The following is a 23,664-nucleotide window of genomic DNA, read 5'->3' on the forward strand; positions in this document are numbered from 1 at the left end:
TACTTTTCTGATGACTTGGAAAGTCAATGTGCACCGCAGGGATGGTTTGCCTTTAGACCTTTAAAGAAGATAGTGACAAGTTTCAATATCCACATCGTCTTTGCACCTTCTGACCTCCCAAAGAAGTGTTCACTCAGCCCATAACTGCCTTTCTGTGATAGTACATATTGATCATGCATGTATTGATTTGCACCGCATCCTATGCTTGTTATCATCTCTCAGAGCAGATAAAGGTAAATCAATGTCTTGATAGTGAATATGACTTCATCTGGACATTTGGGACTTTTCCTCCACAACCCCAGGAGAGTCCTATAGATCGATTAACAAGTGTGTTTAGTGGTGATGTTTATAGGAAAACACCCATTGAGTAACCACAATGGAATGTTTGCATAATTAGTGAAATGACAAGGCACTGGCCATAAGCACCGCCCAAAACTTAACTTAAAAAATATATACCACTCCCCTTGTAAGTATTTCCTCATCTTCTTTGACAACAATAGCCGGACATAAAGCTCAACCTTTGGACATAATGGTCAACTTGTTTCTCTGTCTATAGGGATTTTCCAGAGGAAGGAATGATCAGGGCTGACAAGTTGTTTGATGACAAGCAGTAGATTTCAACCTAAGAAACCTAAGAGTCTATATTAATATCCAGTTACCCTTTAACTTTGAAAATAACAGAAGAGATTTCAGTTTCCTCTGACATGACATCAGAGAGGTGTCAAGTATTTTATGTAAGGTAAAAAAACAACTTCATTTATTTTCTTAAAAAGGGGGTGGTCATTCAGCTATTTGATTTAGAATTTTAGGCCCCTTTAAAATAAGTATTATTAAAAATATATATATTTGGCCTTTACTACTACAGCCCATAGAAACGCATTGAATAACACATTCATAAATGACAACAACAAAAAAACAGGATGTTTTTTTATCATAAGGAATAAGGTTTTGATTCAGATGCAGCCCATGTAAATAACCAGATATCTCTAGCTTAAACTGGTGGATTTTGATGGGGATTTTTCATTATGTCACTTAGATTGATGCACGGGTGCGTCAATAGACTCTTAAGGATTTTAAAGGGGTCCAACAGTAGCTTTCATTTTCACATCATGTTCCTCAATTATGAAGTACATAAGTGTTCCACTCAAGGATTCCCAGGCTAAGTACAAGTGCACCTCTTATTAAGTGCATGTTCAAAGTCATTGTGCAATCATTCCTAATCACATTTGAATAAAACATATAAATAAAAAAATGAAGTGTGTTATGTTAGATGCTAATAAAGGCTGTACGGTTAAAAGTCACTTGTTAAGTGCTCTTACAAAGCATCCGCAGACTGTATGCAGCCAGGCTATGTGATAACTTGTGATCGAATCTCTAAGCAAAATAAAACAATTAACTTACATTTCATAGATCAATAGATTTATCAAAAAAGGTATTGTATCAAATAATGTTGGCTAAATGTTGTACCAGCATATATCTTTTTCTCAGACTATAGTGTTGCAATAATGTTACAAACTTGGTTGAGGATAATTTTTTTCTTTCATGTAGATGCAGTTATGCAATTATGGCCCATTTTACCTAGACCCTGTCAAAACCAAATTAGCAGTGGTGTAAAGTACTTAACTAAAAAATACTTTAAAGTACTACTTAAGTCGTTTTTTGGGGTATCTGTACTTTACTATTTATATTTTTGCCAACTTTTACTTTTACTTCACTTACATTCCTAAATAAAATAATGTACCTTTTACTCCATACATTTTCCCTGACACCCAAAAGTACTCGTTGCATTTTGACAGGAAAATGGTCCAATTCACATACTTATCAAGAGAACATCCCTGGTCATCCCTACTGCCTCTGATCTGGCCGACTCACTAAACAAAAATGCTCCGTTTGTAAATTATATCTGTGTTGGACTGTGCTCCTGGCTATCCGTCAATAAAAAAATATGAAAATTGTCGAGTTTGCTTAATATAAGAAATGTAAAATGATTTCTACCTTTACTTTTACTTTTGATACTTAAGTATATTTAAAACCAAATACTTTTATAATTTTACTCAAGTAGTATTTTACTGGGTGACTTTCACTTGAGTCATTTTCTATTAAGGTATATTTACTTTTACTCAAGTATGAGTATTTAGTACTTTTTCCACCACTGCAAATTAGGGTGCGAATCTGAAAACGGGAGGAGTTATGTGATATAGCGAGATTATAACAAACCTGAAGCTCCAAGAACAGGGTGGGGGAGAGCAGCAGTGTGGGAGGACTAGGAGACGTGTGAAGTGGCAATCTTTTCCAGCTGATTAACAATGTTGAACATATGTTTAAAAATACCTTGACAACTGAGCTGGATAGCGGCGACTTTTCGGGGTTGGCCTACCAATTTGTCTTTATTTCCAGTGACACTAAACGCGTAAACGATGGCTATTTAGGTTTTTGAGTTTATCGCGGTTTTCTTTTCACACCGATGAGGAACTGAAAGGGAGAAAAGAGGAAACATTCTTACCTAAATTAACAAGGTCAGTTTTCATGATTATTTCTCTCAATATAATAGCAAATTCTCTAAATAAACAAAATCAATCCGTTTTTATTATTCATCAGTGTCATTTATTTCCTAAATTGTTAGTGTCTTTTGTCACCATCCATTATAAAGACTAGCTAGCACATTCGATTAATCGAGACTAGCTTCTACTGCATCTTCTCGACGGAAGGTTAACAACAGTGGTCATTCTTCGGTTCTCGTCGTCATCTTAAAATAATGGATGGAACGGGAGAAAGGAGGCAAACGTTCGTATTTTTTATTGAATCAATTGTCTGTTTTAATAACTAACTTCGCTAGCTACATTGGGCAAGATAGAGTTTTAGTGAAGCTCGAGCCTAGATCGAACACACGACTAGCTAAAACCGCGAGTCCTTTCCGCGTACGGTTAGAACAGGTGCATCTCGCTCGAGCGCTATGATGGTCGTGTCGGTTTGCGGTTCTTGGCATATTTGTTACCAAAACAATCCGTTCGTGTTAAAAAAATGTATCATCACTGTTGGAAGGATTGCTTTGCGATTGGTGTTTGTAAGTGTCTGTAATATGTTGAAGTCCAATAAAGCTAGCTAGCAATGGCCTGCTTCTCTAACGTTATCTAGCTAGCTACTTAGCTTGCTGTAGCTAGGTAGTTAGCATACCACCCGAAACGGGGCAGGCAGGGCCCTCCTTGTAATGGAATGACAGAATGCCTTTAATTTTTTTGTATCAGGACTTTTTCGATAATTCAAGGTTCAATTGTTTATTCTGCTAACATTCTAGCTGACCTAATTTAGTAGCTAGCTATGTTTGTTTGCCACTGCTGAGAGTATTGTCTGTCTTCACAGCAGCTATGGCGAATATTAATGTATTTTTAGCGCTCATATTTTAAATACAGGGAACCTTTATTACTTTGAGCTAGCTACGCTAGCATGTAACGTTAAGTAACTAGTTAGTAGTACTAGACTACGTTACATTGTCTCATCTTGCTACTGTTGATAATTTGGTTTTAAGACCTGACTAACTAAATTAGTTGTTCGCTCAACTTCCCTTGCCATATTGGCTACTGACTACCGTCTTATAATTTGAATCACATGAAATTGCTGCTTGATTGGATTTCACAGCAACATTAGCTAAACATTTCCCGTTTACACTTAGTTAGCCTACATATCCTTATACGAAGGTCAACATTTGAATAGCCTACTTACTAGCTAGTTAAGTTACTTTCAGCTATGTTCAGTGGTTGGGGTCTGACTGGGTAACAGAGGGAACATCCAATCGTCTGAGATTGCAAGGCAAGCTTGTCTTGTGGAAATGTTTAATATTCAGATCATGTACTTTCCAGTGGCTGCTTTGGTGGACGTTGGATACGTCAATTCAATTTGCTCTGAATGCCAGTGTGCATTTGAGGCCTAATTATTTTGGATGGTTTCAAGTTATTTCCACAGCAAATGATTGTGAAGAGGAATTACGGATATAATTTCATGTAAACGTTTCCTCTTTGGTTGGAACTGGATGGAGCAGACATCCTTTCTACATGGAGATGAACACGGCTATATTATTCTGACTGTAAATATGTTAGGAAATTGTCAGCATGGTAATAACATTTGCTATAATTTTCACAAGGCTTTGAAGGCCTAACAATGTGCTCTGCCACACTGCATTTTTCAATTTGTAAAAAAAAGACTTCATTTTAGTTTGAAGTTAGTTGAGCCAATTATTCTGTGTTATTGTGTGAGGAGTTGAGATATAGTAGCTGTTTGGTTGTGATTTAGGCTACTGACAGACCTTCCCAAAATGAAAATGTTCCCTAATTGCAACCTTACCAAACTTAACTTTGCATTCTTAGAAGTATCAATTTTACAAAGATAGTTTCTTTGTTAGGTGCTCCTTGGCTTATTGTTGAATTTTAAGCACCTGCTGTTTAACAGATTTCCAAGACTGGGCTAACTGAGTCTTCCAACTAGGGTTTATGTCAAAGATCTATGCTCTCAGGGATGGCACGACTGTTGGGTATAGGCTACAATGGAAATGTTAGAATCTACTGACAAGTCTTCACCATTTAAACTAACGTCTCAGACTCCTTAAGAAATTCACTGCTTTTGTGTTTTTCGTTGCATCATATTCCTCCTTGCTATTGCACTGTAGCTAGGTATGGCGCGAACAGAAACACATCAAATACTTTTCTTGTTTGTTTGGGAAATGGGCCTTGAAATGAATCCTTGGTTTGAACACATGATTGAATCATGTTCAGGAAATTGGAACATAATAGAATCTAGGCCACAGTGAGTAGCGAGCTCACTTTGATGCACACTGTCGCACAAATAGCTTTTTTGCCTGTGTAGATTATTGCAAGGTGTAGGTATTGGCGGAATTAAATATAAACACTTTTGTGTAAACATGGCAGGTGTGTTACTTGTTTGTGCTGTTACATAATAAGCAGAGGGAAAGTGAATTGGATGATTGAGCCTAGCAGTCCATTTTTGTGGACTTCACCAGCCTCTTCTAATATAGGCCATCCCCTGCCAGTTTGCCAGCTTGGCCGTGTCTTTCTTAAGGAGGCAGCTATAGAAAGTGTGACTGTACAGTGTTTTCTATTCAGACTGCTCTGAGTCAGGGGCTCCTAGCGGAAGGAAGGAGAGAGCCTCATGCAAGGAGGGAGTGTACAGGGAGAGTGCAGACCATAGAATTGTCTCTGGTAGTGGTTTGATTGGGATCTCTGATCTAACCTACATCTGCATGTCTCAGAGTTATGGAATAAGTCATCAGATCAGACTCTGGTTTTAGGTGAAACGAGGATGACTAACTAGTTCAGAGTATTAAGCTACAGCTGTCATGGTTTACAGCTTCAGAAAGGTTGGGTAGTGAACCTAAACACCATAGAGCCATCTACTGGTCAAACAAATGGTTAAATTATCTCACGTTGAAAAGTAGATGACTGATTACTCAGTCATCTACTGACTAACTGAGCTCCTGGATGAGCACTCACTTGTGAATTGTACAATTGCTCCAAATTAGGCAACATCAGCAATTGAGAAATGTGTAGCTGACCTTGCAGCAGTAAATAAAATAAAAATAAGCCATGCATTTGAGATGGTGTGTGTGCCTGCCTGCATCCAGCATTGCAGATTATATGCAGGATAGTGCCGAGCAAAGGAACCCTGTGGATGGGGCTTAATGGAACATTCCCTCTCACCCAGCTGGTGAGCTAGTCATAACAATCTCCTTCTACAGCAAAAACGGCAGTGCTTTCTGTTGTCAATGGTCTACCTGTTTTTGTAGAGAGATCCATCTCTTTAAAATTTAGAAAGTATGTAAATGGGGCATAACTGACATTAAAAGTCTGAAATATAGAGCCTCCTGAGTGGTGCAGCGGTCTAAGGCACTGCATTGCAAGTGCTTGAACGCGGGTCACTACAGACCCGCGTTCGTTCCCAGGCTGTGTCGCAACTGGCCGTGAACGGGAGTCCCATAAGGCGGCGCACAATTGTCCCAGGGTTGTTAGGGGAGGGTTTGGCCGGGTGTGCTTTACTTGGCTCATCTCGCTCTAGTGACCCCTTGTGGTGGCCCAGGTGCCTGCAGGCTGCCTTCGAATGTCAGTTGAGCAGTGTTTCCTCCGACACATTTGTGCGGCTGGCTTCCGGGTTAAGAAGCGCGGTTTGGCGGGTCATGTTTCGGAGGATGCATGACTTGACCTTCACCTCTCTCGAGCCCGTTGGAGTTGCAGCGATGAGACAAGATCGCAATTGGATATCACGAAAAGGGGAGTAAAATTAAAGACCCAGTCCATTACACTTCATTGTTGTGATGCAAAAATTCAAGCAAAATGCATAGTTTTGCAGCGATGAGACAAGATTGAAATTGGGAGGAAAAGGGGGGCGAAAAAAACATCTGAAATATTGAATGAATAGGCCTAAAAACGTAACTTTTCATTTCCCACTCAAACGATCGACTGAGTCGCTATGAGTGAAGGCTCCCTTGGAAAACACTTGGCCCTAACTTTAGACGATTTGCTGACTTTGCATCTAAGTTGAGGTTCTGCAATCGATCACGTCTGATCTCGAAAGCAATGTGATGACAGGGTTTGGCCTCTGAGCAGCGTTAGCCAGGCCGGCGGAGCAGAGTGTACAGACCAGAGATCCTGACCCTCCCTTCTCTCTTTTAGTTTCTTTACAGAGGCTGAATGATGTTAGCATGTGTTTTTAAAGGGGAGAGAAAATGCTTAGATCCATTTGTATGGTAAGCCTTATCAGTTGCCTGTGGGGTTTGATGAAGGCAGAATGACTATTGTAGTGTCAGATAGACCAAAGGGGAATCAAAGCTGTGCTTGTTTGTGGTGCTGAACTTTCTCATCCCCTTTTTAATTGGCTTTTCCGAAAGGTACTGTAAGGGCAGGCTTTTAAAGATCCCTCTGAATAGGGTTGCACATTTTGGAGAATATTCAGAGGTGGAAACTTTCCGTGGGAATATATGGGGAATTAACGGGAATATATGGGGAATTAACGGAAATATATGCAAATTAATATTAATACCATTTTAAATGTAGATGTTTTGGAGACAGAAACAATAACCTTTTACCTTATCATAAGTAGACATTGCAAATGATTAAATCCTTCCAATAGAAATAAAAAACACAAGTTAGTTACCAATTGAACTTTAAATGAGTTGACTCTTCACATGGGATGATTTCACTGAACAACAAAAGAAAGGGAATATTGAATGATCCACAATGATCCATCGCATCTCCCAAAAACGTTTTCAACATACATCTGTAAAATGATAGTCTAGAAACTAAAGATTTGGTTGTCTTCCTTTCAGGCTTCCATGTCTTCTCCCTGGACCTACTCAATGTCCACCTCTTCAACATCAGACTGAGGCCTCATCTTCACTATCACTTTCCAACCTTGTTGAGGATGGCTCGTCAGGCTCAAATTTGTCCGGATGGCCAACAATTTTTGAACTCTTGTATTGGTCAGCCTGTTGCGTGCTTTGGTGTGTGTGTGTTCCCAAATAAGGACCAGTTGCACTTTGAGGCGGCTGATGTTGGTGGGATTTGGAGGATGATGGAGGAAAGAGCCTCAGATCCACTAAGTCCCTTACACCAGGTGGCTGATGAGATGGCACTGACGAGTGCCATATTGCATCTCCATCCCAAAGCCCTTGCTTGGAAGTGTATTTCGCTAGACTGCCAAGAACCTTGCCCTCATCCAGGCCAAGTTGGTGTGACACGGTAGTGATGACACCATAGGCCTTATTGATCTCTGCACCAGACAGGACGCTCTTGCCAGCATACTTGGGGTCCAACATGTACGCTGCGGCGTGTATGGGCTTCAGGCAGGAGTCTTCACGCTTTTTCATGTATTTCAGAACTGCAGTTTCCTCTGTGTCAACAGTGAAGTGGGCAGGGCAGTATGGATTTCTTCTCTTACATCTGCAAACAGAGTCTGAACATCAGACAGGATGGCATTGTCTCCCTCAAGCTGTGAAATGGCTACTGATATAGGTTTCAGGAGTTTCAGGCTGCTTACCCCTCTCAGCAGACTGTGATATGGCCATTTCTTGGAGAGACTCCTTCCCCTCCAGGAGACTGTCAAACATGATGACAACACCACCCCAACGGGTGTTGCTGGGCAGCTTCAATGTGGTGCTCTTATTCTTCTCACTTTGCTTGGTGAGGTAGATTGCTACTATAACTTGATGACCCTAAACATACCTAACCATTTCCTTGGCTCTCTTGTAGAGTGTATCCATTGTTTTCAGTGCCATGATGTCCTTGAGGAGCGGATTCAATGCATGAGCAGCACAGCCAATGGGTGTGATGTGAGGGTAGGACTCCTCCACTTTAGACCAAGCAGCCTTCATGTTTGCAGCATTGTCTGTCACCAGTGCAAATACCTTCTGTGGTCCAAGGTCATTGAATGTTTTAAGCTCATCTCCAATGTAGAGACTGGTGTTTCTGTTGTCCCTTGTCTGTGCTCCTGTAGAATACTGGTTGAGGGGTGGAAATGATGTAGTTAATTATTCCTTGCCCACGAGCATTCGACCACCCATCATAGATGATTGCAATACAGTCTGCTTTCTCTGCCTTGCTTGACCTTCACTTGAACTCTGCATCCAGCAACTTAGTAAAGAAAGCATGTCTGGTTGGAGGGGTGTATGCTGGGTGAAGAACATTCAGAAATATCTTCCAATACACATTGATTGTGAGCATCAGAGGTGAACCAGTTGCATACACAGCTCGAGCAAGACATTCATCAGCATTTTTCTGACTACGTTCCTCTATAGCTGTTGCTATCGATAAGGTGTCTGACCTCGAATAGAAGTAGAGGGTATTTTGTCAGAGGTTGCTTGTTGTGAGCGCTGAGGGAACGTTATGCACTTGGCCAGATTCTGCATCTTTGTTGCAGTCTTCACATGATTTGGCACAATATTTGAGAATGTACACATCTTTATTAGCTGCAGTGAAATGTCTCCACAGATCAGATAGTGCCTGTAGCATTTTCCTTTTAACTTCTTTGGGGTACCCCCCCTTCTCAATTTCTGCCTAAAGACATACCCTAATCTAACTGCCTGTAGCTCAGGCCCAGAAGCAAGGATATGCATATTCTTGGTATCATTTGAAAGGAAACACTCAGAATTTTGTGGAAATGTGAATTGAATGTAGTAGAATATAACACAATAGATCTGGTAGAAGAAAATACAAGGAAATAAACATACGTTTTCTGTTTTTTATTGTTGCTGCATCATCTTTCAAATGACCAAGAACAGCCAAACATACAGATACGATGATTTGAATGAAGAACATAAGATGGCAACAATAGCTGAGAAAAGTTTTAGACAGATAACTTCAAAAATAAGCGAGCTACATGACATTGAGCATGAAGTCACCCAGGTGTCCCACACAAATGTACCCAAATGTACCCAAGTGGCCGAATTGGTACAGTGATACATTTTGAAGGAAAGAACTATATACAAAATACATAAATGCTATTCTAACACCCCCCCCCCCCCCCCAAAAAAAAAATATATATATATATATATATATATATGAAAAAAAAAATAAACAAACAAATAACAAGGGTAACTATTTACACATTTTCGATTTACAATATTGTATATTTTATAGCAGTCTCTTTCTGCTGTAAAGCAGAGGCTTACTGAACAGGTGGTGCAGGTGATGGGGCATTTCCTGTGACAAAGGGCACAACGTCGCCTCCCCACTGTGCCCTTTTTGCCCTGAGGCACATTCATGCCTGCAGAGAGGAATCTGGGCAGGTGAACACCACTGGTTGACGGAGCAGAAGGTGCTGCAGTGGCCTTGCTGTAGCTAGCAAGCTCCTGGATGAGCAGCTCCCTGAAGGTTAGCTGTGAGATGGGGGGGCTGTCTCTATCAATGTCCTCTATAATTTGGGTTAAATCTGTATACCTAGACTTTGTTTTAGCTTTTCATGATTTATTCGCCATAATGTAAATATATAAACTTGTTGAAAATGCTATTGAATATGTACTGCTATACGTAACACTCGTGGCTCCGTCAAGTAGGATTTGCAATGGCGAATGAACCTCTTTTACGCCAGAGTTTACTTGGCATTTCCACCAGAGGAAAATCTTCAATGGTAAGCGATTTATTTTATTGTTATTTCTGACTTTCGTGACGCTAATGCTTGGTTGGAAAATGCTAGTAATACTTGTGTGTGTGGGGCGCCGTCCTCAGAAAATCGCATGTTTGCTTTTGCAGTAAACCTTTTTGAAATCTGACACAGCGGCTGGATTAATAAGACGTTCATCTTTTAAATGATGTATGATACATGTATTTACAAGAATGTTTAATACAACGAATGTGTATTTAAAATGTTAGCTCTCTGCAGTTTCACCAGATGTTGGCCTGGTGGGACGTTAGCATCTCACCTACCCTGGAGAAGTTAAGATTTTTTTTAAATAACATACAATGATAAAGACCTAAATAGTTAAGCAGATTTAAACAACTCCTTTGTAAGGTAAATGTTTTAACATGTATGGAAACAGGTGAATTAACACTCTTTTAGCAGGCTCAAGCAAGCTAAAACCCACGTGAATAGCAAAAACTAACTAGCAGAAATTGAGTTAGAATGATTTAAACACACTTTGCTATAGGCTTCTATTTACTAGTTAACAAAAAATCATGTATGTCATATAAAATATATTCACCCCACCCAATATTGTAATCAAAACTTACCAGAAAGCATGTAGTCCTTTGCTCAGACAGTGTAGTAGTGTGTGCTCAATAGCATCTCATTAGTGTGCAAGATCTTGAGAATCATCTGTACATGTGATGTGATGGAAGAATGCACTGTGCATGCAGAGGGTTGCAATTCCATTGAATTGGGGATAGTTTAGCCAAAATATGCTACAAGACCTAGAATTGCCTTGTGTATCCCACAAAGGTTCACTGTTTATAATAGAGGTCGACCGATTTAATCGGAATGGCTTATTAATTATGGCTGATTTATTTAGGGACGATTTCAAGTTTTCATAACAATCGGTAATTGGCATTTTTGGACACCAATTATGGCTGATTACATTTCACTCCACGAGGAGACTGCATGGCAGGCTGACTACCTGTTACGCAAGTGCAGCAAGGAGCCAAGATAATTTGCCAGCTAGCATTAAACTTATCATATAAATAAAACAATCTTAACATAATCACTAGTTAACTACACATGGTTGGTGATATTACTAGTTTATTTAGTTAGTAGTCTGCGTTGCATGTAATCAATGCGGTGCCTGTTAATTTATCATCGAATCACAGCCTACTTCACCAAACGGGTGATGATTTAACAAGCGCATTCGTGAAAAAAGCACTGTCGTTGCACCAATGTGTACCTAACCATAAACATCAATGCCTTTCTTAAAATCAATACACAAGTATATATTGTTAAACCTGCATATTTAGTTAATATTGCCTGCTAACATGAATTTCTTTTAACTAGGGAAATTGTGCCACTTCTCTTGCGTTCTGTGCAAGCAGAGTCAGGGTATATGCAGCAGTTTGGGCTGCATGGCTCGTTGCGAATTGTGTGAAGACCATTTCTTCCTTACAAAGACCGTAATTTATTTGCCAGAATTTTACATAATTATGACATAACATTGAAGGTTGTGCAATGTAACAGCAATATTTAGACTTAGGGATGCCACCCGTTAGAATACGTAACGGTTCTGTATTTCACTGAAAGAATAAACGTTTTGTTTTTGAAATGATAGTTTCTGGATTTGACCACATTAATTTACATTTACATTTACATTTACATTTAAGTCATTTAGCAGACGCTCTTATCCAGAGCGACTTACAAATTGGTGCATTCACCTTATGATATCCAGTGGAACAACCACTTTACAATAGTGCATCTAACTCTTTTAAGGGGGGGAGGGTTAGAAGGATTACTTTATCCTATCCTAGGTATTCCTTAAAGAGGTGGGGTTTCAGGTGTCTCCGGAAGGTGGTGATTGACTCCGCTGACCTGGCGTCGTGAGGGAGTTTGTTCCACCATTGGGGTGCCAGAGCAGCGAACAGTTTTGACTGGGCTGAGCGGGAACTGTACTTCCTCAGAGGTAGGGAGGCGAGCAGGCCAGAGGTGGATGAACGCAGTGCCCTTGTTTGGGTGTAGGGCCTGATCAGAGCCTGAAGGTACGGAGGTGCCGTTCCCCTCACAGCTCCGTAGGCAAGCACCATGGTCTTGTAGCGGATGCGAGCTTCAACTGGAAGCCAGTGGAGAGAGCGGAGGAGCGGGGTGACGTGAGAGAACTTGGGAAAGTTGAACACCAGACGGGCTGCGGCGTTCTGGATGAGTTGTAGGGGTTTAATGGCACAGGCAGGGAGCCCAGCCAACAGCGAGTTGCAGTAATCCAGACGGGAGATGACAAGTGCCTGGATTAGGACCTGCGCCGCTTCCTGCGTGAGGCAGGGTCGTACTCTGCGAATGTTGTAGAGCATGAACCTACAGGAACGGGTCACCGCCTTGATGTTAGTTGAGAACGACAGGGTGTTGTCCAGGATCACGCCAAGGTTCTTAGCACTCTGGGAGGAGGACACAATGGAGTTGTCAACCGTGATGGCGAGATCATGGAACGGGCAGTCCTTCCCCGGGAGGAAGAGCAGCTCCGTCTTGCCGAGGTTCAGCTTGAGGTGGTGATCCGTCATCCACACTGATATGTCTGCCAGACATGCAGAGATGCGATTCACCACCTGGTTATCAGAGGGGGGAAAGGAGAAGATTAATTGTGTGTCGTCTGCATAGCAATGATAGGAGAGACCATGTGAGGATATGACAGAGCCAAGTGACTTGGTGTATAGCGAGAATAGGAGAGGGCCTAGAACAGAGCCCTGGGGGACACCAGTGGTGAGAGCACGTGGTGCGGAGACAGATTCTCGCCACGCCACCTGGTAGGAGCGACTTGTCAGGTAGGACGCAATCCAAGCGTGGGCCGCGCCGGAGATGCCCAGCTCGGAGAGGGTGGAGAGGAGGATCTGATGGTTCACAGTATCAAAGACCTAAGTATTAATGACCTAAGGCTCGTATTTCTGTGTGTTGTTATATTATAATTATGTCTATGACTTGATAGAGCAGTCTGACTGAGCGGTGGTAGGCAGCAGCAGGCTCGTAAGCATTCATTCTAACAGCACTTTCCTGCATTTGCCAGCAGCTCTTCGCTGTGCTTCAAGCATTGCGCTGTTTATGACTTCAAGCCTATCAACTCCCGAGATTAGGCTGGCAATACTATAGTGCCTATACGAACATCCAATAGTCAAAGGTATATGAAATACAAATGGTATAGAGAAATAGTCCTATAATAACTACAACCTAAAACTTCTTACCTGGGAATATTGACGACTCATGTTAAAAGGAATCACCAGCTTTAATATGTTCTGATGTTCTGAGCAAGGAACTTAAATGTTTGTCTTTTTACATGGCAAATATTGCACTTTTACTTTCTTCTCCAACACTTTGTTTTTGCATTATTTAAACTAAATTGAACATGTTTCATTATTTATTTGAGACTAAATAGATTTTATTGATGTATTATATTAAGTTAAAATAAGTGTTAATTCAGTATTGTTGTAATTGTCATTATTATTATTATTATTATATATATATATATATATATATATACACACACACACACAAATAAACAAGCATCGGCCGATTTTAATCGGTATCGGATTTTTTTGGTCCTCCAATAATCGGTATCGGCGTTGGAAAATCATAATCGGTCGACCTCTAGTTTATAAGCAAACTTTTTTTAAATGAATTTAAGATACATTCCCAGGCTTAACTTCCCATGGAAAAATTTTGGAAATTTACCGGAAAGTTTCCGACCCTTTGCAATCCTACCTGTGAATAAGTTCACGCAGAACACAACTGAATGGAGAAAATGAGACCTATAGGAACAGTACAACCAGGCAATAACAGCTGTCAGTTGTAAATAGGAATTTTCCTGTTTAGGCAATATAAATGCTCATTTCCATTCAAATTCTCTTGCGAAAAATGGTCTGGTATAGTCCTGATGAGCTGACGTCACAGCCTATGTTTGCTTGGCATTAGGATTCCAGGCGATTGGCCGACCCTGGACTGCCCGTCTCTCAGCGTTACAGAATTGGGGTTGGCTGGGTCAGCACAGTGGAGGCTCTAATTCCCACCCCCAGGGCACCTAATTAAAACTTACAACCTAGACAAACGACCTTTGACTCTGTCTGCCATCTCATGAGAACTGCTATTCTGAACTCCATGACATGCGAAGAGATCAGTGGGAGATCAACATACCCTCTTAGCAAATAATTATGGCAGTGTCTGTATCGGAATACTACTTCATGCTTGGTCTTCTGTATCAAAGCCTGTTTTTAGATTCTGCTTGTTCATTTAGTCAGGCCTCCCACTAGATTGCTAGTTCATAACTGCTCTGATAAAGGCAAAAAAACAAACGTCTCTATCCTGGGAATGCAAAATGTTTTAGCACTCAGTTTTGCCCCAGTCGTTTTGTTTTGTCATTGTTACGTTCGCCCACTTCATGGAACATTGCATTGAAATATTGTTAGTTAAATCTCTCTTTTGCGCTCAATATTTTGTAAAACCCAACACAATGGGTGCAGAGAATTTCTTTGTTATTATACAGTATTGAAAAATGGACTCGCCCGCACAAGCTTGAGAGGTCTTTTGTGGAGACAAATAACACTTGATGAGTTTATTAATTTAAAAAATGATATCAGGTTTTTACAGTGGTTCTCTTTCTTTGCAGTGGCTGACTAACATGGCTGACTAACTACCTGCCACAGACTCTCTTCATGGATAACAGAGGAAGACGACAAAGGAAACACAAAATAAAACCTTATTAATTATCAACAAAGACAAACATCCAGAGGAACCAACCCACCACTATCGTTCCATCACTCTGACTTCCAGTGCATGTGGTCCTGAAGTCGTCCTAAGGAGGAGGCGGGGAACACATAGGCCTACCACTATGCACTGTAAACAGAGCGGTTGGGACTGTGGAGGTGTGGGGAGAACCAGACCTCCCCCAGGCAGGACTATCCCCCTAGTGCTGGGGCTACTGGTGGCCTTGGTCCAGGGCAGTGTGCCTAGGAGACAACTGGTGGAGGGCCTGGGGGAGATGTTGTCGGTGGACCTGGAAGCCTCCATGCACTCCTCTGTCCTCTCTGACCTGCAGACTGCAGCCTCTGTAGCCACAGAGGGACCTCCCACGGGTATCCCAGAGTTCCTGGCTGCGGTCACAGAGGTGGCCCCTGCAGGAATCCCTGACTCTTCAGCGGTGGTGGGCCAGGGTTTCCAGTTGAGGATTCCGCCCAGGGCGAAGAATGGCAGTTGCAATGTTAAGGTAAGCATTGTCATGACTAGGATGTTACTCCTGATTGAATATAGTGACCCACCCCACATACTGGTGGTGGATCTAATGGTGATAATCAAACCACTGCTGTAATGTCCATATGAACACTGATAGTAATAATTAGGGCTGAACCCAATTAGTCGACTGGTCGATTGTTTGGTCGTTAAGCTGTCGGTCGACCAAGATTGTTTTAGTCGAGCAGTAACACAGATATGTATTTGGCCCATCTCAGTGAACTAATCCATTGCGGAGGCCTAGACTAAAAGCTAATTTATTCTTGATCCAGAAATGTGGTAAGGAGGCTCCATGTGGAGAGTGGGGACAACGTGGTAGGAGGCTCCCAAATGTCGTAACAATGCAGAAGGCTCTGTATAGCTCAATGCATTTGAAAAATCTTTCCATCTCTCATCTCTTTTGATAACCACTCAGCGTGGAAGGGAAAACTGTCATGCTGTCTGATCCAATGGAGGAGCTCAAGCAGTAGAACATTTGATGTGCTGGTCATCGGCTCCAGTGAGTTCTTGCCCAAGTCAAGCACTGCTTCTTATCCCTTGCACAAATAGCCTACAGTTTTCTGTCCTGAGCTCACTGGCGGGGAAACTGAGGGCCAAGAATATTTTATGCAATGTTGCAAAGTGCAAGCGTCGGGCTGGACCCAAGTTAATAGTTGATACAGTGCTTCATGTTCGTTGCAGACTGGCTCGTCGTAGCCCACATTAGGAAACCTGGTTATCGGTTTTGATTGAACAGGGCTCTCTAGAACGGACCTTTTAGTGTATTGTTGTATTTCAATGAAAAGGAAATGTATGATGTCCTGAATGCGATCGTGCCATTGAATACATGTATGCAATTTAACTTTGATGTTAAGCTGCTCAGATGTTTGACTTCCTTTATATGATGTAATATGCCAGTTTATATGTAGGGTTGCAAAATTACTGAAACTTTCAATAAATGAGGAAATCTAGAATCCTCCAACCAGGATTTCTGGAAAAGCAAAAAAAAAGAGGGAATTTATTGAAAGTTCCTGTAATTCTGCAACCCAAGTTATACTGAGTGAACAAAATATTAGGAACACCTGCTCTTTCCATGACCTAGACAGACCAGATGAATCCAGGTGAAGGCTATGAACCCTTATTGATGTCACTTGTTAAATTCACTTCAATCATTGTAGATGACAGATTAAAGAAGGATTTTTAAGCTTTGAGACATGGATTGTGTATGTGAGCCATTCAGAGGGTGAATGGGCAAGACAAAAGATTTAAGTGCCTTTGCACAGGGTATGGCAAGTGCTAGGCGCATCAGTTTGAGTGGTTCAAGAACTGTAACCCTGCTAGGTTTTTCATGCGCAGTTTCCTGTGTGTATCAAGAATGGTCCACCACCCAAAAGACATCCAGCCAACTTGACACAACTGTGGGAAGCATTGGAGTCAACATGGGCCAGCATCCTTGTCGAACACTTTCAACACCTTGTAGAGTCCATGCCCCAATGAATTAAGGCTGTTCAAAAGGGGGTGCTACTCCATATTAGGAAGGTGTTCTTAAAGTTTTGTACACTCTGTGTATAACATTCAACATGTCACTCTGTATGCTCCTCTACCTCATTTCTGTAATCCTTTGTGCCCAGCGGCTTGATCACAATAGTGCCTTTTTCAGTCTTCCTGTCCATGTTGAAATAGCAATGTGAGGAGGTTACCTTGGACATAAGACATCTCTCAAATTCTCTTTGGATTTTGGGAACAGTTATTAAAGCTGAACAGAAAATTGCCTTCAATCTGTGTGGATGGAGAATGGAGGAAACAAAGCCTTTTTGGGCAGCATTGTAGTCCTGCCCAATAGGCTTAACTTTACATAACCCCAACCCTTTCATTCTCTTCTATTTCCGATTCAGTTTTTCCTCCGCAAGCTCGTATGGACATTTTGAACCCTTCTGCAATGATTTCTATTGGATATTAAACGTACTCTAGGCTAGATCATTCTGTGGCAGCAATTTGTTTTAGCCTTTACGTTCTTAACTAGCCAAATATTTACATATTTGCAATGCTATGTATGGAATGGATATGCATAATATTCATGCCTCTCAGTACATTATCTCTCACTGTATCAATGCTGATTTTTATTTGACTGTTGTGCAATTTGTTCCTTGAGGAGTTTGAATTGGAAGATATTATTTTTGGCTCCTTGTATTATTGGGAATAATATCTTGACAAATCGTAATGTCTCAAAATGAAGGGGAGATGACTCAGGCGGCTGTCATTTTGTGAATAGGGGCTCACTGGGAGCAGAGCTTCCTGCTCACGTCGGTAGAGACCGCAGTACAGATGGACGAAATGAGTCAATGAAAAATGTGAGACTGAGTTTTCCACATCAGGATCAGCCTCTTGTGTGAAACACCCTGTCCTTTCAGAGTTTTTTGATCTATGAGCCCTATCTCTAAACCTTTCTTCTTCTCTCCTATTGCAGTTAACTGAGGTGGGAAAGGAACACTTACCCTCCTGGCTGTACTGGGCCACAGGGAGCTGCATCCTACGAGGCCTGGCCCTGGAGCAGGACAGAGGTGTCCACCATATCTCCCTCTCTGGCTCTGAGATGATAAACAGTGGCCATGGCCTAAAAGTCTTCTCTATTGAGGTGCACCCAGAGGAGTGGGCTGACGGTGAGCCGGCCCTGTTGGCTCTCCAGGCTGAAGCCAACAACCTCCAGCCATTCACCTGCGGCAGCGAGGAGCCCGTCACTGTTCTCACCATCATCCTGGATGCCGACCTCACCAAGATGAACGCTCATCAGAGGGTAGGCCTGCTGGCCAGCATGAAGAAGTTTTCCGGTGTCCCCCTGGAGCACATGAGGGTGGTCCCTGTCATCAACAACCGCCTGTTCGACATGTCCGCCTTCATGGCTGGGCCCGGAAATGCCAAGAAGGTGGTGGAGAATGGGGCCCTGTTGTCATGGAAGCTGGGCTGCGCCCTGGACCAGTCTAACATTCCGAACATCAACAGCGTCCAATCGCCTGCCAAGGATGGGTCCATGTCGTCCAAGCTAGGCTACCCAGTGGTAGGCTGGCACATCGTCAACAAGAAACCCCACTTGGTGAAACGGGTCAGGAGGCAGCTGGGAAACACCCCCACCCCTGTACCCTCCCTGCTCCCCCCAACCACTTACCCTGAGCCCCCTACTCGCATTGTTCCCACCCCCACATCCCCTTCCATCTCCCCAGCCACTGACAGCTCTGCTCCCCCTGTCCGTGGACCCTTGCCCCTGCCGGTGAAGCCCACTAACAGGCTGAGAGATCAGATAGCCCACACTCCTACTATAGGGGCTCCTCAGCCTACTAGGGTCCTGGGCACCACCAGTACCATCCCCATCCAGCCTACTATGACCCGGCCCGCTATTCCAGAGGCTACTGCTCTTCCCACCCCACCAAGCACCACTAGAAGGCCAAAGACCTCCACCACCAAGAAAACCAAGAAGGCAAAAACCTCCACTCCAGTGCCCAGAGAACCTAAGACCACCACGGCTAAGCCACCCAGACGCACCACCCCTCTATCTCCTGCTCCTGACTACAACAATGAGAAGCCCCAGCTACGCAACCCCATCGACGAGGTGAATGCCTGGGTCGGGACCTACTTTGAGGTGAAGATTCCTCCAGATACCTTCTTCGACAAAGAGGACGGCACCACGGACAAGCTGCGTCTGACTTTGAGGAAGAACCACAACGAAGTGGTGAGCGAGACCTCTTGGATCCAGTTTAACAGCACCATCCAGCTCCTGTACGGTCTCCCAGAGAAAGAACACGCAGGCAAACACGAGTACTTTATGCTGGCCACCGACAAGGCAGGCATGAGCACCATAGATGCCTTTGAGGTCCATGTCAACCGTTGGCCGGCCACCGATAAGCCCTCCGTTGTTTTTGCCGCCCGTTTCCATGGTGAACCCAAGACATTGGCCAACAACGTCCACAAAAAGATCCTCCTGACTAAGAAGCTGGCGTATGCACTGGGTGACCGGAACACCAGCACAGTGACCCTGCGGAGTATCACCAAGGGCTCCATTGTGGTGGAGTGGACCAACAACAGCCTCCAGCAGAGCCCCTGTCCCAAGGACCAGATCACCGTCCTCAGCAGAAAGATCTCCGACCCCCAGGGCAGGCCCACTCTGGCCTTCTCCAATGCCATGGAGCCAGACTTCAAACCCATCAACATCTCCGTCCGCGGCACCAACAAATGCCAGACCTACATGTTCGTGCCCCCAGGAGAGGTGACCATCCCTGTTCCCCCTCCAGCCACTCCTTCCCCTGGCACTGGTCGTAGCACCAGTGACGATGTTTACCTGCACACAGTTATCCCAGCTGTGGTGGTGGCGGCGCTACTGCTGATTGCCGGCGTCATCGCCATGGTCTGCTACCGCAAGAAGCGCAAGGGCAAGATGAGCATTGAGGAGCAGGCCACCTTCATCAAGAAAGGCGTGCCCATCATCTTTGCAGATGAGCTGGACGACTCCAAGTCTCCCCCATCCTCCAGTATCCCCCTCATCCTGCATGAGGAGAAGCCACCCCTGCCCCCTCCAGAGTACCCCAACATGGCTGGCCCTCACAGCACCCTGCTCAACCAGGATCTCCTGATGGAGGAGTACTCCATCTACCATGATGATGACCCCAACGCACCCCCCTATCAGCCCCCGCCACCCTTCACCGTCCCCATCGAGGGGAAAGGGTCCCGCCCCAAGAACATGACATCCTACAGGTCACCACCTCCCTACGTGCCTCCCTAACGCTTACAGGAGCCTTGGGTTTGGGATGGAGGAAGAGGGGGAGCTGTGGTGACCTTTCTTTGAAGACAATTTCCGTAGGGATTTTACACACACTGTACAGTGGGATGGCTTTGACATAGCCAGAGTAGACGACCACGTCTGTGTAAGTGACCACTATGGATAACGTACTGTATAAGTCTAACACTGGCACAGGAAAACTGGACAGAGACCGTTTGTAAACGCCAGCTCTCGTTTCTTTTGTTGTCCTTCATAGTTATGCTTTCGACTCTTGCGTAATCTTTTTTAATTTTTTTTATCTGTTCTTGCCAAGAATAATAATTTTTATCTTTGAAGATGTACTGTTTCTATTGTATAGAAAATAATGCAAACGCGAGAGACTGTAGGCTGCAAAGGCCTTGGAGCAAATGTCACCATGACAATAGACTTGTAGGCTCTCAATCACAAAGTTCATCTTTATACCAATTACAGTATATCACTTATCGGTCTTTGGGTTAGCTCTACTAAGATTTTGCTCCTGTTATTTTTAGAAGGTCGTCTAAGACAAAGTCAAACTAAAAACATGAAACCATCGTTTATTTACATCATAACCTTACATTTTATATTCTCCTCTTAATGTTACCCCTTTCTTTCTTTTACATTATATCCCCTCTTAAAAATAACAGGTGTAAAACTTTCACTGGTGCAGACGCCTAATAAAACCAGCCCTTTGTGTCCGGCAGAACTGAACATTCTAACTGGTAGCCTAAAAAGGACACTTTTTTTTTTAATGCATAATGGGACTGAAATATCCTCTGCTATACAGGTACTGTACTTGATCAACAAGTAAATCATAGACTGATAGTGAGTGACCACACTTCTTAATGTAAGGGGATTACAAAACAGGAGTAATAACGACGTCAATATACATCGGTGTATTAACTTGCCGCTGATCTTGCCCCTGAAACAGAGAGATCACTATACAGTGCCTTTTGAAAGTATTCACACCCCTTGACTTTTTACAGCCTGAATTTAAAATTGATTAAATTTAGTTTGTCACTGGCTTACCCACACTAGCCTATAATGTCAAAGTGGAATTATGCTTTTTCAAATGTTTTACAAATTAATTAATGAAAAGCTGAAATGTCTTGTTTAAGTATTCAACCCCTTTGTTATGGCAACCCTAAATACGTTCAGGAGTAAAAATGTGCAGTACAGTGAAACTGCAAAAAATGTGGCAAAGAAATTTGACCATGTCCTGAGTACAAGGCTCTTAGACATATCCAGAAAGACTCACAGCTGTAATTACTGACAAAAGTGATTCTAATATGTATTGACTCAGGGGTATGAATTCTTATGTTACATTTAAGAAATTAGCAAACATCTCTAAAAACATGTTTTTGCTTTTGTCATTATAGGGTATTGTGTGTAGATGGGTGAAGGGGAAGAGAAAAAAATATATATTTTTAAATTGTAACACAAAATGTGCACTAATGGTATGAATACTTTCTGAAGGCACTGTACTATTCCAGGGTTGCCAAGGTAGTGATAAAGCAAAGCATTCCTGTTTTCTTTTTCATCATAATGCTGGGTCAATGAGATGCTGTAACTAGGCAGCAGAGTGAACTGATGGAAGTAAATAATTAGGCTACTAGATTGATCAATTGTTTTAGTATTGATGTAAGTTTTGGGGTTCAGGTCTCCCTTGGACCAGGTCTGTTGCAGAAGAGATTTTATCACAATGAGAAAATAACCTTAACTTTTAAATAAATGAAATAAGAAAAGTGAGGAGGAACGTACAGTTCTGCAATATCCGTGCTCTCTGCCTCTATGCTGCTGCACTGTATCGTTAGTCTCTCAGTCATCATCAGTTGTGAGACAAGTGTATGTACATAATGGTGTGCCTGTGAAACTGAAGATCTCATAACGTTAATGTGTTTTATCAGTAGAGTTATGCTAGTGGGAGGGAAATTTTATTCTAAATTTTTTGTCTAGATTTATGATCACGATGTCATAAATTTAAATCATAGTTTGAAGGGGGCAAAAAAAGTTGACTTTCCCATCAGTGAAAATATTGCATCCTGTAAAGAATACGATGTGGGAGGAAGACAAGTGAATAATGTACGTTTCATATCTGATATCACCATAAGGAAAAATGGTTGAGAAAAAAAATCTAATGTTTTTACTGAATTTTTGATACGGTCTCAAATTGTTTTATGAAAATATATTAATAAAGATGTACTACTATTTGTAAAGCCTCAAAGACCCTGTATTTTCCCTTTGGTCACTTGTTCCTCTGTGAAAAATGAATTGGATCACTATTGGATGTGATTTAATCACGTTACCATTTTCTTCTATTTCACAATCATGATTGGGATCCATATCTGATGAGAATCTCTTGCGGTTGAATGAATCAGCAACACATTTCTCACTCCACAAACTAGCCATCAGTATTTTAAATCATGTCTCATATTACTTTTCATAATCCTAAACATATGTGTAGCTACACGTACCATCTGCTCGTTTTTGATTAAACTGGGTACCAGTCTTTTTAGCTAGTGTTTCACTCCTTGCCACTCCTGTCTTTGGCAAATGACAGGAGTGGAATGATATCTAAAAAGACTGGTACCCAGGATAGTTGTCATGGGCCTAATGCTGCACAACCTCTTAATAGTTTAATGTTCACATGAACAGTTTACAAATATGTATAATGAATGAAAATCTGAATCATTTAATCATCACACATTGAACAAAGATGTGGAGCTACTGTAAACCAGAGGAGCTGTAGCACTTGAAAAGCCCATATTAAGCTTGCCCTACTTTGGCGGTTTAATTAAACCTGCAGGTCTTCTGTACCTTTAGCACTAAATGTTGTCCTCTTGTGAGAAACCACAAATGGAGTGACCCTGCGGACAGATACTCTGCATTATTCACGACGATGGATTGGAAAGGTCTTTGTATTTGACAAACGCCACTGTTTAAGTGCAAGTCCAATGAGTGATAGATTAGGGCCAGTCAGGGCCGGCTCTAGCCTTTTGGGGGCTCTAAGCGAGATTTGGTTGGTTGGTCCCCACGCCAAGCAGGCCTAGAAAATGTTTGACCCCCCTCTTAAGGGTGGAGATTTTTTTCCCCAAATGTTTTAAAGTTAATTTCCTGCAATTCTACACATTTAATCATTGGGGCTTAGAGAAAATATCCAGTTTTAAAGCAGTTTTCTACAGTTCTACACATTTTGCCATGGGTCGGAGAGAAATTGTGACATTTTATAGCAAATGTCATGCAATTCTACTCATTTAGCCATGGGCAGAGATTTTTTTTTGCAGTTTCAAAGCGAATTACCTGCAATTCTACACATTTTGCCATGACTTATGCCATGTTAATGATGTCAGAGTGACTAACAAAATCAATGGGGCGTGCCCCTGAGCACGTGCCCGGTTGATATTCGGCCATGATTACTACAAGTTTAGATAACTGGCTAGACTAATTTAACAATCGAAAAATTGTTAGCTGACATGGCTAATTGAGTGATTGTCAGT

The 23,664-nt window shown here is 42.3% G+C and overlaps 1 protein-coding gene across 3 annotated transcripts; it reads left to right on the forward strand.

The window, feature by feature from the left end:
- The first annotated feature begins 2,224 nt into the window (after nucleotides 1-2,224).
- LOC139542892 (dystroglycan 1-like) lies at nucleotides 2,225-22,377 on the forward strand. Of its 3 annotated transcripts, none has more exons than XM_071348846.1 (3): nucleotides 2,225-2,516; nucleotides 14,783-15,379; nucleotides 17,849-22,377. In XM_071348846.1, the coding sequence occupies exons 2-3, from the start codon at nucleotides 15,005-15,007 to the stop codon at nucleotides 20,150-20,152; spliced, it is 2,679 nt and encodes an 892-aa protein (XP_071204947.1). In that variant the 5' UTR covers nucleotides 2,225-2,516; nucleotides 14,783-15,004; the 3' UTR covers nucleotides 20,153-22,377. The 3 variants fall into 3 exon arrangements, with proteins under 3 accessions (XP_071204947.1, XP_071204948.1, XP_071204949.1); XM_071348847.1 differs by lacking the exon at nucleotides 2,225-2,516 and adding an exon at nucleotides 2,657-2,784; XM_071348848.1 differs by lacking the exon at nucleotides 2,225-2,516 and adding an exon at nucleotides 2,864-3,064.
- Nucleotides 22,378-23,664: the final 1,287 nt, after the last annotated feature.

The sequence above is a fragment of the Salvelinus alpinus genome, chromosome 17, assembly GCF_045679555.1.
Source record: "Salvelinus alpinus chromosome 17, SLU_Salpinus.1, whole genome shotgun sequence".
In the NCBI taxonomy this organism is placed as follows: Eukaryota; Metazoa; Chordata; class Actinopteri; order Salmoniformes; family Salmonidae; genus Salvelinus; species Salvelinus alpinus.

Excerpts from the sequence above, each read along its gene's own strand:
- LOC139542892 (XM_071348846.1), top strand. The coding sequence starts at position 15,005 with ATGCACTGTAAACAGAGCGGTTGGGACTGTGGAGGTGTGGGGAGAACC. Across the intron at positions 15,380-17,848 it reads ATGGCAGTTGCAATGTTAAG|TTAACTGAGGTGGGAAAGGA; the intron begins GTAAGCATTGTC and ends CTCCTATTGCAG.